Source organism: Triturus cristatus, chromosome 2_2, assembly GCF_964204655.1.
Source record: "Triturus cristatus chromosome 2_2, aTriCri1.1, whole genome shotgun sequence".
Lineage (NCBI taxonomy): Eukaryota > Metazoa > Chordata > Amphibia > Caudata > Salamandridae > Triturus > Triturus cristatus.
In genome coordinates, this window is record NC_140582.1 from 240,714,236 (window position 1) to 240,728,759 (window position 14,524).

Genomic DNA, 14,524 nt, shown 5'->3' on the forward strand with positions numbered 1-14,524 from the left:
ACGATCTGCAGATGAAGCAGTTTACAAATGGAGATAACATTAGAGCTTGAAGTAATGGTTGAGGTAGTCCTCTGTATATTAGGGCTGCTTAAAAACAAAGAAGAAATGCTTAAAAAGCAAAAGGGGCAAGTAAACACTATTTTCCTTATTCGGTTATTTTTTTTGCAGAGTCACCACATAATCCAAAATTAAGCATTTCAACTAGATCTATGTACAGGTCATCCTTCAAAATGAACTTTCAATATGACAATAGGCACTGTATCGATTAGGTTGAAATTATAATTTAAATTAAAGGTTAATTTGTAAAATAAATGCTTATTGCTAGACAAACTCTCGAATTTCGGAATCACTAAGTGCAGCACAGTCCAAGAATGTAGTCTGAAATCGGTTGTACTGGATGGAAAGATTGATTTAATGACTTAACATGGAAGCTTGACACCCAATATGGAATATTATTGGGTCTATCTCATTAAATATTTTTCACTGGTAACTCATCGTTGTACCTTTTCTTACATTTTTATGAAGGAATGGACCAGATGTAATTCGCAAATATTTACTGTCTGTGGTATGTTTTCAACTGGAGCAAAGGCTTCACAAACCAGCATACATAAGCATTTGCAGAGGAGGAGATGCCATTTGCACGCACTGGTTTCAAATGTATAAATGTTAGGGAATGGTTTTTAAAACCAACTGCATCCACCTTTAAGATCACGATGGATAATTGTTTTCCAAGCTTTTGGAAAGGCAGGCACCGACCAATACCTAATGTTCTTAAGTTACAAAAAGTGACTTGCAGCACTATACCAAATAAACAAAATAAGTTAGTGAATGCAAATTTTAGAATGAACTCTTTGGAAAACACATTTTCTGCACCTTTAATCACCTAGAAAAAATAAATGAAAAACTTGCATAAATGTATAAATTTTTTTAGAACAGATATTCATCTGTCCTTAGAAAACTGAACAAATCATATACAGCAGAATATTTATTTTCCTTCAATTTTGCTATTGCTTGAACGTGAATAGCTAATTTGGATAGTGCTTCTGTTATTTTGGTAACTTGATATGAGGACACAAGAATATTATGCCATTCAGTCATAATCGTATTTTGCCCCCAATCTTTCTTTAAACCAAAAACGTGCTTGAAAGCCATTTTAGTACCAACAATCTGGCACTGGCATGATACATTAAAGCTTTAAAGTGCACTAGAGCACAAAAGGAACAGTAGTATAAAGCAGTATTATAAGGAACAGCAATTATAAAGCAGTATTAACTGGAATCAGATACCACCATCAACGTTTCTGAACAAGACATCTACAGTATCTTTTTAAGAAGATGCATAAACCACAACATTGTCCAACACAAAGCCCCAAGCGTTTGCAAAGAGGTAACAATGTGGTGCTCAACACTTCTCATTTTAGGAACACAAGACAGACATTTACTGAGATGGGGGATTTCATTTTACAATTGAAAACCTCATTATGTAGATATTGTACACAATCAAACAGACTATTACCATTGTAAACGTCTTTTAAATATATTCCTTAATTTGCAGAGTAAAATGTACAAACATTAGAGTTTGTAATCTAGTCTGGGGATTACCAGTCTAGCAAAGGATGATAACCTCTAGCAATAGTTGGATGGATACCATCCATAAAATAGATCACCAGCACTATAATGCATTTTGTCAACCCCCTTGGCATGGGCGCCCTGTTAAATCTTTAGTGCTGCTTGCTTGTGATTTTAGATGGCAGGCTATTAGAGTACTGGTTGCACACCTTAGGCTCATGTGCTTTTGAATAGGATTGAAGTTTCATTCTAACAGTCTGCAGGACGGTCTGCTGTTTCAATTGCCCTTCTTAGCAAGGTTCTTAGTTTGACTGATCTCATTCCACCTCAGCTATACTCTCCATCAACTCTTCCTTAATACAGATCAAACAACTAATTAGATTAGTATACAGTTTCTTCTTTTCACCACTTAGTTCCTGCTGCATCCGGGCTTTTCGTTGCCTGAGAATCTGCCTCTTCCTGTGCAGCTCTGTAAGTCTTTTACTGATCATGTCTAAATTACCAGAAGATTGTCCACTGAGAGGTGGTGACAAAAGCCAAAAACGGTCCGAGCTCTCAAAGATTTCAGAACTGTTCTCTGACTCCGAAGATGAAGAGAATGCATATTCCTGGCTGAGGAAATGATCCATATTAGGCAATTCTTTTTCCAAATTATTAAACTCAGCACTGTCTTTCACGAATGGTGACTTTAAGACACCGTCCTGAGGCTGCCCTCCAACAGGCAGGGGTGATCCTACTGCTGCAGACATCCAACCTAGATCACTCCTCTTATAATCAAAGTCTTCCCCCTTTTCAGGGTTTGGCCACTGCTGACACCATACACTTGGCAAAGGATGTGATAATGTCTCACACTGCAACACGCATGGTCTTTTTGCTGGACTGGTACAAGCAGACAAGTCTTGACAATCAGCTTTTATGGGCACTGGAGGACAAAGTGGGGTTACGGCATCAGATGAAAGAGTGAAAGATTTCCCAGCAGTCCTCTCAGAACCATCCGCTCTTTTTACAACAGACTCTGGAGATGTAAATAAAAATACAGGCACATCAAACAAACAAAATTACATTATTTCTCAAGGTCTGCTAATGTTCTATAATACAAGATATAGTTTTATATTTGTTCTAATGCCAGTCTGTAGAAATGCAAGCAACAAGGCATACTGTTGTGCCACTCCAGAGACCCAAAATTGGGAATGTTTCTCTTAGGACCAATTAGACACCCAATCAATAAACAGTACTAGTACAATGTCAGTGTAAAGTGGTTATATTGGCACATGTATATAGAAAAGAACAATTTACTGCAGTCCTACAAATATATGCTTTTCAGGTGTGTATGTTGAAAAGAAAACCTTTCTTGCCAAGCGAATCAGATTTTGATCCCAGAACTACATGATCTAAACAGTGTTTTTTATACTCTGTTTGAAGTCCAAGTGCACTATTGTACACCATGGTTTCTATGAGTAAAAGCAGATTAAGAAATACACTGTCCCTATGAGGAAAAGATAGTTGAAACAAACAAATACCCATTAATTTCATTAAAAAACATAGGATATATAGACCTATGTAAGGAAGGTCATTGTCTGGTGAGAAGATTTCCTTTATGAATCCTGCTTATTAGAAGTGATAACCAGTGCATGTGGCAATTGTCTGATTGTGAAAGAGTGGGGTGAGTGAAGCAGGAGTAGTAATCACTTTTAGTCCTGAAAGTGAAGTTAGGTTTACTCGTATACAGAGTTAGGGTGGCAAAGAACTCTTAAGGGATTCAGTGACAAACAAATCCAAGCTCTTGATATACAGAGATATTACTTCTATGGGAAACAACTTTAGTTTGACCGAATGGCTGGCATTAGCAACCTGATCTGTCAGTACAAGCAAAGGAAACCCAGTGTGCCTGCAGAACTGCTCAGTGATCATTTTAAACAGGTCCATCAATAAACAGCTACAACTTCAACAGGAATGCATCTTCAATTTGCCTTATAGATTCACCATTTCACTGTCTTTAGAATATGACACGGTTCCTTGAGATGCCTGGACAACCTAGAAACACAGCACTTGAATTTCATAATAAATGTACCTTCACAAGCGTCTTCCTATTGCCTTGGCAATAAAAGCTGGGAGGAGTCTTTCAACTGAAAAATGTAGTCACTACTCTGTCACTCTTGGACCTGGTCTTACAGGCTATAGTTGACCGACAACTTGGGCATCGTTGGCCATGTCATGTCAAAATGCAGATTTGACCTTCAAATGCTAATATAGGATCACTACCCTGTGTTAGCAGTCTAGTTTCCCTAAATTCTCATACTTGTTGGAAGACTATGTATTTTGTGCCACTTATAACTAATGTGTGGGATGAGTTAGTAAACAGCAGAATTGTGAAGCAACGTTTTAAGTTCATGAGATAACCTTTAAATATATACCTTTGCAACTAAATATTCACTAAAGGAAACTGTCTATCTTTTTTATATCTTAGACAAGATAGGATGCACACAGACATTAAAAATGTTTAATGGAATCCACTCATATGTGAAGTAGATCAGCAGTTTGCAGAAGGCTGTGCGTGGTGGGAGGTTTGGCCGCCAACAGAGGATTGAACCAACACCTTACTGCACACAGTCAAAAGATATGCTCAGTGAGAGAATTAGTAAATATAAAAACAATTTAAAAAAACTGAAATTCACTGAAGCAAACAATGGTTACAGTGACATTACAGTTTGGTGAGGTAATGAGATTTTATCTTACATAAAGTTTTGTTATAATAAGGCCCTGAAATAATATAACAAAATAGCGCTTTTAAAAAAAGAAAAAGTGAAATGTACCAGTTATAGTTTGCCGGACTAATTAGAGCTTGCAGCCCCATTATGCACTACTTATGACTTCATATACTAGATCACTGATGACCTGTTCAATGGTATCCCTGATGACATTATCAACCTACTTCTGTTCAAATTACTCTATATATTAGTAGAACATTTAAGATTTAATAGTAAGTACTAAATGGTGCATTATGTAAAGCGTGAATCACCACTGACACACACACAAGCTCTCTACGCACACCATTCACCCTGTGCGAAACACGTTTGAGGACACCCAAACTCATGTGGATAATCAACCAGACACAAGTGCGCAAGCCTGTGCTGCAGATGATCTCTGCCTTGTCACCAACTTTTCACGGAGAACTCTCTTCACTCAGACACTCAGGCCCCAGTAGGTGGGCAAAACCCTAACACACGCACAGCCTTTGTCCTGTCCTTAATCCTCTGCAGAAAACGGACATCTTGTGGGCAATCAACCAAACATGGATGGGAAAGTGCCTATTCAGAACAGTTTATCGTGTGAAGAACCACTCCACAGAGAGCCCACTGCTTCTACACAACCAAGGCCCCTTAGGTGGTGAAGGCTTATTACACTCAGCATTCACCATGTACTGAACACTTTGCAAATAGCCAATCTCTATTGGGCAATCAAGCACACATAGGTGGGCACTTACCTAGTAAGCAGATTCGTTACTTTTATGCACTTCTTTTCATGTAATGACCAATCCTTCCAGACACTCATGGCCCCTTAGGAGAGTAAACCCCTACTACGTACAACTATAGCCCTGTAGCATTGCTTTTACGGATAGTCGATCTCTTGTGTGCAATCAACGAGAAATTAGCCGGTAAGCCACCGTGTCATCAATGATGTCCACAATGATGCCACTGAACAGGTCATGAGTGATGTGATATGTGAAGTCATAAAAGCAGGGAATAGCGGGGCCAAGATATAGTTAACTCAGTAAACTATAACTGGTGACTGCCTGTGTTGTTTCACATTTAAAAATATGAAGTTATGACTGACATTTTCACCTAACAATGTTATTTTAATTTTGCGATATATATATCATATCTATCTATCTATCTATCTATCTATCTATCTATCTATGTGTGTAATACTTACAAATGTACCTCTGACATTTGAAGTTATGGCACTTCCAATGCAATTTGAGAGATGACATCTATTATAGTACAAAGGCACACATGTATGCTTTTTTTAGGCAAAAATGTGCCTATTTTTCATGTCCATATGGTCTAGCTTCCTTTAATCAGCCTGCACTGTACATCAGAGCACAAACCAATAGAATCAGAGGGCAGAGAGTCAGTCTCGTGAAGTCTTGTTTCACGTACTTAGACCACACTGGAGGTGTGCTCTTATACTTGGCTAAAGTTGTTGTGTACGTTTTTCTTGGACTCCTGTGTGGTGCACAATATTGCATTGCAATAGATCACTCATAAAGGCCTCAATCCTGGGCTCCCTTCATATCAGGAAAGCAATTGATGGAAGATCAAATAGGCCACAGGGTGAACACAAGAAATCACTGAGTAGCTTCATTTTCTACTCAACGCCCACAGTTGTGAGGTCAGCAAATATTATCTAGGAACTGAACCCAAATTATGAGAAATAAGTAGCATCAATACAACAGTTAGTGCATTCTTGCTTTTTCAGCAGGAAGTGCCCCCCCCACAACACAATCACACAATATAGTAGATTTACTCACATCACAAGAATCATGTGCCCATGTACTTGTAACGGTCGGATCCTGACATACAGTACTGTTTATCAGAGCAACACACAATCATTTATATCACACAACCAATCATTCCTAGTGCCCACAGTGCCTGAATGTCCCACGAGGAATAATGCATGTCACATTCAACGTAAAGGCATGGGTTTTTTGTTCACTTAACAAGCCTAATTGACAGCTCCACGTGCAAAACATTAAACTCAGACCCTGTACTGTGGTTGTAAGGGCATCAAGGGGTACTAGGCCACTATCTTTATGGGTGGGATTATATGGCACTGGTGTCATGAAGACTGAACTACTGTGGCTCTGCAAACTAGGTTAAGTGTCCCATTTGGGCACTTGACACTCAGGGTAACGAGTGTGAGTTGTCATAGGCTTCTCAGGGAGGCAATGTGGGAACAAAAACGCAGAACTCAAACAGTCAAACAGACACTGTCCAACCTAGTGCTTATCTTTTAGTGTTTTGAGTTCCACAACTAAATGAAATACTTCACAATTAGCAGGAACAACTACAAGATTAGATATCATACTCACACATTCTTAGTTGAGTAATATACCCTTTACAGTGCCCTTATTCTGCTCTACAGTGTCCTGGCAATGTCTCTGATGACTTCCCAGTGATTCAGTCTTATGGAAGATTAGGTACAGGTGTAGGTTCACTAAGCAGTTGCCATATCGGCAACTTGTAGGTCAGTAAGAACAGTTCTTATGCCCAAAGAATACTCAGTGGCGCAAGCAATCTCCATCGCTAAGATTAGTTTTGTGCTGTCTTTCAAAAATGTTTTGCTGCTGTCCCCTGTGCTACTTGCTCAGCTGCAATGCGGTTTGGCTATAGCCTGATGGTGCACTTGTTGAGCTCGCACCTTCGGGGATACTTTACTGTGGTGGCTGTCAGTCTTCGTTTGGGGGCACTAAGGATTCATCGTGCCGAGTAGATTGACATGTGCTAGTCTGCAGCTTCGAGTTCAAGGGCAGGTCTCACACTTAGGCGTTGAAGACGTTTCTTCGGTCGAATGGGCCACATGCCATCAGCACTAGTTCTTATTTTAACATCATTACTTCACAAATTTGTTATTTGATAAATACTTCACTATCAAAATGTACTCTCTTTTCACAAAAATCGTTGCCCAAGAATGTACAAATAATGGAAAATATTATCATAAAACAGATTATCAAAAAAACTCAATATAAAAAAGACTCCTCACTGCTAACTCCATTTATTTATACTCATATGTAGCACTAGTTGAAAACAATCAATCAACAACAAACACACAATACAGTGTCTAGCCACTAAATCAATTATTTGTACACTGCTTCTACACTGCTGGTTGGTTTGCCTGAAAACGGTTGACGCACGTTTCGTCTCATTATACCACCTTACTCAGGACAAAACTCCAGTGGACTTAAGTATCATACGTGTGGGTGTTGAGCCTTATTTCTGTCTACACATCATTGATTAACCCCTTCGACGCCGATGACGGAACGGTTCCGTCATGCACGTCGGTTGGGCTGTGCTTATGACGGAACCGTTCCGTCATGGCCCCGCCCGCGCTCAGAACCTTCAGCGTGGCGCGGAAATCCGCGCCGCGCTGAAGGGGTTAATAACACTTTTTTGCTGCCACAGGCCAACTGTTATGTTCAAAACATTTCAATATAAAGTGGGTCTACAACAATTAGATCTACGAACATATGGCTACATTAATTTACCAACGAGTCAAGAAAAGCTCTAAACAACTCATAGACAAACGGACAAAGAACACCCTCTTCACCAAGGATAGAACCATGCTGACTCACAAAGAAAAAATGACAACCTGTAAGTATACCCCATTGCTTCCACTAAAACATTCAGTGATATTAGATATTCATACTTAACTGTAAACATCATCCATACTATTACTAATGACATCACATATCTTAACTCACTTACTTCACAATGCTTTAATAAAGCACCCATACTGAGGTCATGAATTTACAAGCTATGCTGCAGATGTGCCAAAAAGCCTAATGTGCATCTATCTGCAACATACTGTGAACTCAAATATCAGAGGAATTCCACCCACATTCTACAACTAAATGGAGCCTTCATTGCTCGTTACATACTATATTGGGATTATATTTATATGAATTGAGAAACAAGGTGTCACTTCATATATCCACACATGTCCACTGCCTTCCACAGTGGTGCACGGACAGGCAGACCACTCCTAAAATCCATGGCCCAATATATGGGGGCAGCCTAAATCTAAAACAACAGTTATTTTCTATGGTATTATTTAAATATTCACCAAAATAACTCACTTACACAGTATTTCTTGAAAGAAACTGCTGCTTCGTGCATCAGCTTTGTATGCACATACACATTATTAATACACTTCATTAAAACAAAAGTGTCACTAAATGCTGAGATCTCATCCTCCATCGCACTTCTCAGTAGGCTAAACCTCATTTTTCTCACCTGTAGGGTGCATATCTCTCTGCCTAGTATGGGCAGTTTGTATACATTATAGGGAGGTTTGTTATCCTGCACATCGGATTTGGATTTGCGTGTGCGATATTAGCGTTATTCACGCCCCTACCTATCAACACTCAAGAAGAGCCTCCTGTCACTCAAAAGACAGTCACTAAATCTCAAAATCCGTCCTCGCACCCATTTCTGAGCAAGGTGAACCTTCGTTTTACTCGCAGATTCTTTACCGGCCCTCCTATAGTTCCCAATATGCTATCCGGCTCAGGTATAGGGACATCTTTTTCAGGGCTTTAGTCTTTTCCACACCATTGGTCAGTTCTCATTGTAGCTCCACACTCCTGGTGCAGAAAGTTGCGAAAGAAGCTGAAGTTAATGCGCCGAGGTGGTGCCTATATAGGTACCGTGCAAGCCACTTTGCCGATGCGGAGTCGAACTATACCACCTAACGGTGCACAGAGGTACTGCTTGAAAATTTCCAAATCCAGTTTGACGCCTGGGGATTCAAAAGGTATGGAATCTGCGGCTAGAAGTCTCTATCAGATTGTAAGCCTTAACTTGCTTTATGTAGTTTGAAACATCTGCTATGTGCTTAAATTAATAAGAAACCCCATGTTCCTAAACAATACCAACAATATTCAGGCACTATTTTTACAGTACATATTTCATACCGATTTTCCAAAACTACCATTTCTCTCAGATTACTTCAAAGCAAACCAGTATCACTTCTATTTACATATGTTCTCCCACCTTATGTTTTCATTCAAACCTTCTTTAAGGGTTTTCAATGTACAGATACAAATAAAATCCCTCCTTTAGCATTTTTCAGCACAATTTCTATCACTGGGTCTATGTAAGAAATGGGGTTATTAGTTGAGAGAGGTGAAAGGCCCACTCAAGTAATAAGCACAATCCTTGTCAGGATGAACCACAAATGTCACTAAATAATCTTGCGCTTAACCCTCTAATAGATTGCCACATAGCAGTCAGGATTAACTTAGAGGCAACGTGTTAAGTATTTATGCAGCACTAAAACAGTAGTAAGTGAATACACAATACAAGAAAATTGCCAAACCAATTTAGAAAAAAATTTAGAATAAAATGTAATAAATAAAATGACACCAAACCGAATTAAATCCAATCAATATAACCAGTTGTACGTGAAAGTGGATCCAAAAAGCAGAAATCGCCACTTGCGGTTATTTGGTCATGCTGCACAGGGGAAAGTCACGAGTGCAGGCCCATCGTGATTGAGCGAAAATCAGAAACATGGACCAGGTTCATTCTACTGAAGAGCTGCCTTCTCAAGTCTGTGAGCACATTGCCATTTGCGTTGCTGGGAGCTGTGAAGAGGAGGATGCTGGAGAGAAAAGTAGGTCAGGTGTCACGGACTGTGGCTGCTGTAGCGCGTTGGGGGTCGATACGGGATTACGTTGTTGGCTCAAAGAGTAAGTGTGACTCAAGCGTCATAGGGGTGCTTGTTGCAGGCAGTTGATTCTTGACCCAAATTGGTCACTTCGCTGGGAGCCCAACAACTTCTGTACCTTCATCTTTTCTTTAGGAGTAGTACATTCTGATGCCAGCCATGGTTCTATGACTTGGGATCAGGACTCACTCCTGCAAAGGCCGGAAACAGGGCTCAGGCAGGTCCAGTTGGTGCTGGGCAGTTGCAGGGAGGCCTCTGGAAGCTTGTTGTGTCCACGTAGATCAAACAGGAGGTCAGCCAATTAACCCTTTGAGTCAGTTCTGGGGAGCCTGGGTTCAAGTCAAGCAGGTCCAATCTTCTTTATAAGAGAGTAGAGTGGTCCTTCTTCAGAATCTTAGACAGTTCCAGGAGTGTTCTAACGAGAGGTTCTGAAGGTGCCATTTTTATTCCTAGTGCCAGCCTGTGGCTGGGGGATAACCACTTTGCCTAAGCATTCCCCTTTCCTGGGTTTGGCTCCAAACTGTCTCGGACTACAAAGGGAAGGCAGACCCAGGTGTGAGCTGCATTTTCCAGTGGCAGGGCAGGCAGCCCTTAGAAGTCAGAAAGTGGTTGGGCAAGCCCTAAGGCTACCCCCTTTGAAGCTCAGTAAGGTTGAGTACAACGCCCAGGACATCCTGCTCAGAAGAGCAACACCCTACCCCACACCCAAGGCTCTTTTTGTCTCCATTTCTGGAAGGAATACACAAAACACCACACAACAGGCATTCACAGTCATGTGACCCAGGGCACTGGCAGAACGGCACATGTGGTTTAGGCAGAAAAATGCCAACTTTCTAAAAGTGGTATTTTCAGAATAGTAACTTAAAATCAGGCTTTACCATTAAAGAGGATTTTAAAATCACAATTAATTTGAGTGTATATCTAGATCTGGCTCTAACCTGAAGTTGTCTTTTATTAGGTGTAATAAGGTAACCCATTTAGTCAATGGGAGAGATAACAGTAGTGAAAAATGACTTTATGAGTTTTCCCCTGTTATGACATGTAAAACCTCAACATACAATTCCTACTTTTTTAATGTTTTGCGCCCCGCCCTATAAGTATTTTGGGGTTACTTTAGGGGTGATTTAGAAGAAGTAAAGGGGAAGGTTAAGGCCTGGAAAAAGGTTTATTTGCCAGGTCAAAATGACAGTTTAAAACTGCGTTACAGGCTGCAGTGGGAGGCCTGAAACAGGTTTTAAAAGGCTACTTTGGTGGGTGGCATAATGAGTGCGGAAGCCCAATAGAAGCATTTCATTTACATGCCCTGGGTACATGTAGCACCATTTACAAGGGGCTTAAGTACATTAAATGCACCAATCAGATGTAGGACACATTTACCATGTTTAGAACAAAGTGAACAAGCACTTTACCATTAATTAGCAGGGAAAACGTGCACAGAGTCCTAAAAGCCGACATAAAAGGGTTCAGCAAAGGAAGGCAACATTCTGGGGTGGTCCTGCAGAAAGGGTTAGGTCCAACAGTCCTGCTTATATTTTTCTAATATGACCCACTTTAGTTATGAATCCTCATGCATGTTTTCAATTCAAAGCAGAACCATAGGTCCTGGTGTTTTCTGGTCTGGACCTCCAACTTTTGTTATCCAAATTGTAATTATAACTTTTTTTCAGTTTTCCTATGTAGCCCAGCTCACACAGACAGAAGATGAAGCATATCAAATTACTGGTTCTAAAACTTGTGATTTCCTTGAGCATTATTGTGTACCTATTATGTATCAGATGGTTCAGCAACTATGGCAGCTTCACATGCGTAGCAATTCCCATAGCTATTGTTGCCATTATTGGACCCTACTCCATTGATTGATCTCTGTATCCACTGTTTATTCACAGGCAAAGTGGTTATGAACCACCTCACCTCTAACATTAGTTCTTCAACGAAGATCCAAAAATTGTCTGTTAAGCATAGAATCTTCATCATTGGTATTACATATAGGCTAGCTGAAATTAATAATTGCTCTAATCTTATTTAGGTTTGGATGTTTTGTCACAAGTATTATTCTTACTTGCTCTTGCTTCGTTCTTCCTGCAAACACAACCACTTGGTCATAAAACGTAGTTCTTTAAAGGGCATGTTTTACCACGTGACGGGGGAATCTTCTCATCAGAATTCAATTTTAAGTCTTCTGCAATTGCTACATTGCTGTTGACAGTTACACCTCAATCTGAGTAACTGGCCAAAAGGCACACATTAATTTCGACTATAATGCTAGAGAAATTCGACAGGGTATTTCTCGTTGTGGATTTCGTGCACCGGACTACCAGAACACAAAGATGATCATAGATCCATGTGTCTAAGAATACCACTCTCCCTCCGCTTTTTGTTTTAGGGGTAAACTTTAGGTTCAAGTCACACAGGTGTATCCACAAACTGAACTCCATCAACTGTCCTTCCTCATCATGCCAGATGAAAAGAAAAAAAAGGTCACTGGGAGAGCGGGACTAACATCTCATACTCTCCTAAAAAAAGTGCAATCTTATAAATGTACTTTCCCTCAAATATTCTCACATATACACTTGCCACGTTGGCACAACCAGGCCCAATGTAAGTCCCTTTCAGCTGTTGTTATAGCTTACTGTCACTCAAGAAGATTTAAGTTAAGATTAGATAGACAGGGCACAATTAAATAACTAGGTCTCTCCCAATGGTATTGAGAGAACTCATTCCACACCATCTATTGCTTCTTTGGGGAATGTAGTAACTAAGTTTGTTTTGTTTTAAATGAGACACTTCCCACTTTTTTGATAATTTCTCCTATATTGATGAAGGATTCTAACGTGATTATTATGTCTTGAAAACACATCCACATATTTAGTGGTTCAGTGATGGCAGTGACACTGGAGACATTGAGTCTCAAAGGAGGATCTAACTGTCATTTGTGTGATGCGCATTAATAATGCATACAAAGCCAATGTTAAAGCAAGAGTGTTATTTGTAAGCTAGATTGTCAGCGTTACAGTATGGAGGTATTTGATTTATTTGATCCAACTGTTGACAAAATAAATTTTGTTATAATTAAAACCAAAAAACTAAGTTAAGTTCCATACTTAGATCTACCCCATATACTTTGTTTTGGATTTAGGAGTGGTCTGTTCATCCGTGCAGCACCCTAGAAGACGATGGACATGTCTCGATCAATGAATTGTGTAACAAGCAATAGGGCTCCATTTAGTTTTAGGGGTTGGGAGGTTTTCCTCGGATATGATTGTTTATATGTTACTGTTAGATGCTGCATTAATGAGGCGTCTTGAGCATAACTTATAAAATCATGACCTAAATATGAGTGCATCATGAAATGATTTTGAAGTGAGTTAAGATACATTATGTAATTAGTGATGGTATGGTTGATGAATATTGTTAAGTATGAATATTTTGAAAGCAAATAATTTCAATATGAGTGTTTAGATGGAAGCAAAGGTATATACTTATGCCGCAGGGGGGGGGGTGGGGGGGGGGGAGGGGGGAGGGAGTGGAATTCCTATAGTCTGACTCCCGGGCCATACTATTTGGGGTCAAGGACAACAAGTTTTCATTTCTATTTTGTCCTTGGGACCCAAACCCCTCCAGCATAATGCTTTCGGCTGCCAGTTTACAGCATCACTCTATGGATCAGGGAAGTGCATTGTTTATAGTTAAGGTAATATTTGTGTCCATAAGTTAATGCTGTTCGAACTTGCATTTATGGTTCATTAATGGAAAGCCTTTAGTATTAGGGTATTAGGGTGAGCGCTCTAAGGAAACGTAGTAAGCTCGGACTGCACTGCTTACAGTGGTCCCAGCATAAAAACGTGTACACAAATTTGCAAAGTTTAACAATATGAGGCTACATACATTTCTCCCAGAATGCTCTCTGATTAGATGCAAATATTTGCAGATGCTTGAGCAACATTGATGAGCCTTTGCTTTTAAATAAATGTTCACGAAAAATGCAACTAGGGAAAAACGTTTTACAAAACTGATGTGAAATTATAGGTACAATATCTGCGAAGCATCATCTACTAAAATGTGTTGATGCATGCTAATATCCCCCCAAAAAAGAAAAATCAGCGCAACCAGTTTCAACAAGATTGTGGAAAACATGAAAATAAACGTGGTGGTCAGCCTTTTGGGTTTGTCAATGTGTGTCTAACTTTGACATGGTTCATGTAAAACTTTATTGTTGTGGGAGCTGCCAGGCCCTCACGATTATAACGAAACATTGGCAAAAAGCAATAATATTTTTTGGTCTGAAAATGCACACTTTGCCACAGTAGTCACTGGCACTGAACAAAACTACTTTGTGTGCGGATATGCTACTGGTGAAAGAGCAGAATGCTGTCATTTACAGTAAAGGAGAGAGATAGAGAGAGAGAGAGAGAGAGAGAGAGAAAGATAGAGAGAGAGAGAGAGAGAGAGATAGATAGAGAGAGATAGAGAGAGATAGAGAGAGAGAGAGAGAGAGAGAGAGAGAGAGA

The 14,524-nt window shown here is 39.8% G+C and overlaps 1 protein-coding gene across 1 annotated transcript in view; it reads right to left on the reverse strand.

Moving 5' to 3' along the window:
• Positions 1 to 473: 473 nt before the first annotated feature.
• The window catches only part of LOC146862094 (uncharacterized), a 32,765-nt gene continuing 18,714 nt past the window's right edge, over positions 474 to 14,524 (reverse strand). Inside the window, exon 2 of the mRNA XM_085643219.1 lies at positions 474 to 2,583. Within this exon, the coding sequence (XP_085499345.1) occupies positions 1,886 to 2,583 (698 nt within the window). The 3' untranslated portion in view covers positions 474 to 1,885. The remainder of the gene's footprint in view (positions 2,584 to 14,524) is intronic.